At 41.5% G+C, this 4714-nt stretch overlaps 1 protein-coding gene across 1 annotated transcript; it reads left to right on the top strand.

The window, feature by feature from the left end:
- The first annotated feature begins 539 nt into the window (after nt 1-539).
- On the top strand, nt 540-1453 carry LOC149200864 (protein LURP-one-related 17-like). The gene is made up of 3 exons (XM_089401106.1): nt 540-779; nt 944-1195; nt 1322-1453. The coding sequence occupies exons 1-3, from the start codon at nt 540-542 to the stop codon at nt 1451-1453; spliced, it is 624 nt and encodes a 207-aa protein (XP_089257232.1).
- The last annotated feature ends 3261 nt before the right edge of the window (nt 1454-4714 follow it).

The raw sequence follows: 4714 nt of genomic DNA, 5'->3' as shown, positions 1-4714 counted from the left end.
TACGACCTAGACTACGAGGAAAAAAAAGACACATCGTAGCCACTAAAAATTTAAAAATAATTATGTGTTAGTAAAGCTGCTGCTGGGTTCTTCTGGGCCACAGAAAAAAAGAAATTTAAACTTAATTATGTGTTAGTAAAGCGCTGCTGGGTTCATCTGGGCCACAGGAAAAAAATAAATAAAATCTCGCAACCCAAAATTATATAAATAAAATTCTCTTAATTAAGAACAACTACTGGAAAATAAAATAAGGAATTGAGTTTTTACAAATTCCTCGCTGGAAAACTATTTTTTTAAAACAGATTGCGTTTATCCACATAGGTCCTTGCTGGAGAAACAAGTGACGTTGCATACTTCTCCAGAAACGATCAGATCTTAGGAGAGCGATGAGCGCCGAGGAAATGATTCGATAATTTTTTATGTGGCTGAACGAAACTGGCGAGATATAAATGTACGACGGAGGAAGCTGCGTGCAGAATATTCCGTAGAATCCTTTTTGTTTTCTTCGTCTGTGCAAGGGAGTGTCGGGTTGGAAAGGGATGCGTGATAACCTGCATGGTGGCTCCTCCTCCCACTCGCCTGATGATAACAAGTATCGTTCTCCGGTCACATTCACCGTTTGGAAGAAATCACTCCTCTTCAATGGCGAAGGCTTCACAGTCTTTGATTCTTCCGGAAATCTGGCCTTCAGGGTCGATAATTACGCATCCAATGTTGAACGTGAGCTCTTCCTCATGGATGCTGTGGGCAATGTTCTACTCACACTACACCGTGACAAGGTATTGCAATATCTCTAGGGCTACACTCATAAGAGAATTTCACCACTTCGATTAAAATTTCAGTAACTTCCTGGCTAGGTACCTTTCATATGGATTAATTGTTTTGAATTGGGTCTTTGCATTCTTTCATATCGATTAATTTTGTTTTGAATTGGGCCTTCCAGCGATTGAGTTTGAGCCAGAGATGGGAAGCATTTAGAGGAGACGGTGTTGGCTGTGGGAAGCCAGAGTTCAGTGTTATTATAAAGTCTTCTTGTTGGCTTTTCTCAAGCAAAGCCCTAGCCAAAGTGTTGGTTACTCGGGCAGAGGGAGAAAATTACAGAGAGACTTGCCATTACGATTATCAAATCGAGGGATCCCTCTGTAACCCATCTTCATTCACTATATTCAGCGCCTCTCGTCAAATTATCGCTCAGGTTTGTTATATCCATATAATGATTGATATACGTAAATATATTGACAGAAAGTGAAGGACATGTTTGGCCAATATGGAATTAGTATTAGTTCCTTCATTGGTTGCTTTGGTTTGGTGGCGGACGCAGGTCAAACCAAAAGAAGCGACATCTGAGATAATGTTAGGAGACGATGTACTCGGACTTGTAGTGCAGCCTGGAATAGATCAAACCTTCGTTATGGGACTCGTTATTATATTCATTCAGCTTATCAGCACTTAAAATAAGGAGCAGATAGTCCATGGCCAGCAGCTCAATTAATCAATCATGTTATTATATTCATTTAGGTTATTAGCACTTAGTAGCAGATAGTCCATGGCCAGTGGCCCAATGTCAATCATGGTGTTAGTTAAATCATGATGTTAGTGTTAGTGTTATGAAATATTATGTAAATTATGTGTTTTTTTCCTTATCTATTAAATCATTAAATCATGATGTTAGTGTTATAAAGTATTATCTAAATTATAAGTGTTTTTTTCATTATCTATTAGTATTCCGAATCCAAAAATGGTTAAAACATTTGTGTAGCCAATACTACACATGGTTAATTCAAATTCAGTAGCATATTTGGATTACTTTCAATATCCATGGTCTGATCATCCGCTGAAGTTTGCATTCGCAGAAAAATAATTATTTCATGGGAAGTAAATGTCACCGTAGTTTTCTGGTCAAGCGCATGTGCAATGTTGTAAACTATGGCATGATTTTTCTTTATTATTAGTGAGGACAGGTTTCTCTAGTTATTTGGGCAGAAACCCAATGTAAGGATGGGCTTCTCTGGTTATTCGTGAAGAAATATTTTTTTTGGAAATAACACGTCCGAATCCCAAATCTTGCTGCACATTTCTTTCATTTGCATCGCAGTCTCGTCGTCGCTTCTTGAACCGCATCGCGTGGATGATTTGATGGGTGCTACCAAATCAATATGTACGTTGTGCAATTTTGGAATGTCCGCCTACCTCGATACTCTACAGAAATAGCTGTTTGTGCATGCCTACCTCGATGCTCTCCAGAAATGGTTCGTCCAAAATTATTGGAAGAAGATAGAGATGCACTAACTTGTCCCTATGCGGTGTACTGCATAGTCCTAGCTTCATTTAGGTTGCATAATGGCGAGGCTTATTTTTTAGGCTATGGGTTGCTTAATGGCGAGGCTTATTTTTTAGGCTATGGGTTGCTTAATGGCGAGGCTTATTTTTTAGGCTATGGGTTTATTAACGTGGTTAGGTTGTATATGTTTATTGTTAGATTTATATTTGTTTAAATTTAATGGTAGTTGTTTAAATTTAATGGTCAAATATATATAGTCTAAGCGTATTAATAGGTTTATGGCTGGGAAATTTTGGTTTCCTTTGCATAAGCTTTATGTCGACGCTGCAAGTCGCATAAGATGATAATTGGACATCGAATAATACATTCGAGTTGTCACGTAAATGAAGTTAAAATAAACATATAATTAACAAAAAGTTGCATTACAACATAGTTGGAAAACTGGACTATATCCAAAAATACACTGTCCTAAGAGAGGCTATTTGGAAGACAAAAGGTTGTGAGTTCAAAATATACCACACATATGCTAAAATGTAGACTTTTAAGGCCATCAAAGCAAGCCGAGTAAATATGAAATTGCGAAACTAAGGACATAACAAGAGACTCTGAAGAGGAATCTTCCTGCAACCTGGATTGAGTCCTTGTTGGTAGCCCGACCCCCACTGTCACGCCCCAATTTTTTTTTTTTCCTTAAATTGGTCGGGTGCGGCACCGCCTAAGTAGTTAACATCTTCCATTGTTAGTCTACTTTACAAACTATGCCTTCAACATTCATTATAAACATGAATTATATTATTAATGTGTGGAAACCATTAATAACAACATGATAGAACAACAGCAAGAATACAATCATATGCAAGAGAAACTTCTTTTATTATATATATGAGAATTTGTACAATGATTGGGAGCTGGGCTCAACTGGCGTTCATAACCAAGGTCGGGCGCCCGCCCGTGCAAGAGCGCACGGCGGTCACACCTCGACTCTCCCAAAATATACAACACATAACACACAAGACTTTGCCCGAACGGGCAGGCGCGCCCGTGCACACGTGCACGACCCACAACCGACTTGCGCACAACCACCGGCGGGTGGGCGCCTTAGTACGCCCTCCACCCGCACCTCCAATCGCCCATACACTATGCGATCGTGTCACCTTGCCCGGCTTGGCGGGGGCATCACCTTTGCACCTTCAAGCTGCGGCTCTTTCCACACTTCGCACTTTTCCTTAGAGCGATGGATGAATGCGAAGGTTGATGATCCAAATGACCAACTCTCCTCCTTGTTTATATGCGTTCAAGGTGTGGCGACCTCACCCTCGGCCGACCCACCAACGCCTCCATTAATCACAAGCCGACGCGCTCCCAAACGATATGCAACGCCCTTTTACAAGTCGGCTCGCCCTTCGTTTGCCACGCTCAACTCGCCATATAAATGGAACGCCATTCTGCCCGCGCACATTAGTATCGCGCCTCATCCTTGGTCGCTCCACGCACGGCTTCATGCCTTAGTCGATTTTCGGTAGGAGAGCGCGCGCCCGGTCGCCCGATGACCGCAAGACGTTACACCCACCCTCTTGCATGCAAGACACCCCTCTTGGGGATTGGAGATCCTTTTGAATAAATTGCGAGCAAACCTTCTTGAGAGGAGAGTCTGTTAGGAGATGCTATGTGGAGGATATCCTGGGCGAGGAGTCGAGACAACCATGGTTAGCCAACATCTATACAACCTTGTTCCCCGTTATTCGGATGTGGGTGGGAATGATGACCAGGATATTGGTAATTTGAGAGGAGACTCATTGTAGTAATTCTTCAAGTTGTCAGCTTTTGGAAACTGTATACACACGAGTACCATTTTGGAGTTTGCGGAGCATATTGACTATGAGCTAGGAGTCTCCTTCCACAAAGAGCTTGGATAAGCCTTCTTTTTGCGCAATTTCCAATCCTTTGATGAGGGTTGTAAGTTTTGCAACATTGTTGTTATTAATGCCAAGTATCCCAGAATATATGAAGAGTGGAAGGCCAAGGTGATTTATAAAGGTTCCACCATAGCCACTTGGACAAGGATTTCCTTTTGAAGTAGCATCAAAATTCAATTTGAGAAAGGAGAGGGGCAGCAAGGACCATGAGAATGTGATAGCCGAAGTAGGCAATCAAAAAGAGGAGGGAAAGAGGGGAAATTAGAACAAGGTTCCAATTATTAAGAAGCCTAGCTTCATGGCCATCTGCTTCCCAATATTGAGGGGACCAAGGGAGAGCGATAATGGTTTCACTAATGTTCCTTTGGATAATGCTCCAAAGAGAGTGAAGAGGAAGAGAGGGATTTTTGAAAATGTGTCGATTACATTCCTTCCATGTCGCCCATAGCAGGCAACTGAGAGAGAGTGTCCAGATGCAATTCAGAATGGGATTGGAGAAGGCATGATTCCTCTATTG

The sequence above is a fragment of the Pinus tabuliformis genome, chromosome 2_1 (genome assembly GCF_031772625.1).
Source record: "Pinus tabuliformis cultivar Carrire ecotype Pingquan chromosome 2_1, CPIR1, whole genome shotgun sequence".
NCBI lineage: Eukaryota > Viridiplantae > Streptophyta > Pinopsida > Pinales > Pinaceae > Pinus > Pinus tabuliformis.
Note: the sequence above shows the minus strand (reverse complement) of the source record. Positions and strands in the feature narration are given on the sequence as shown.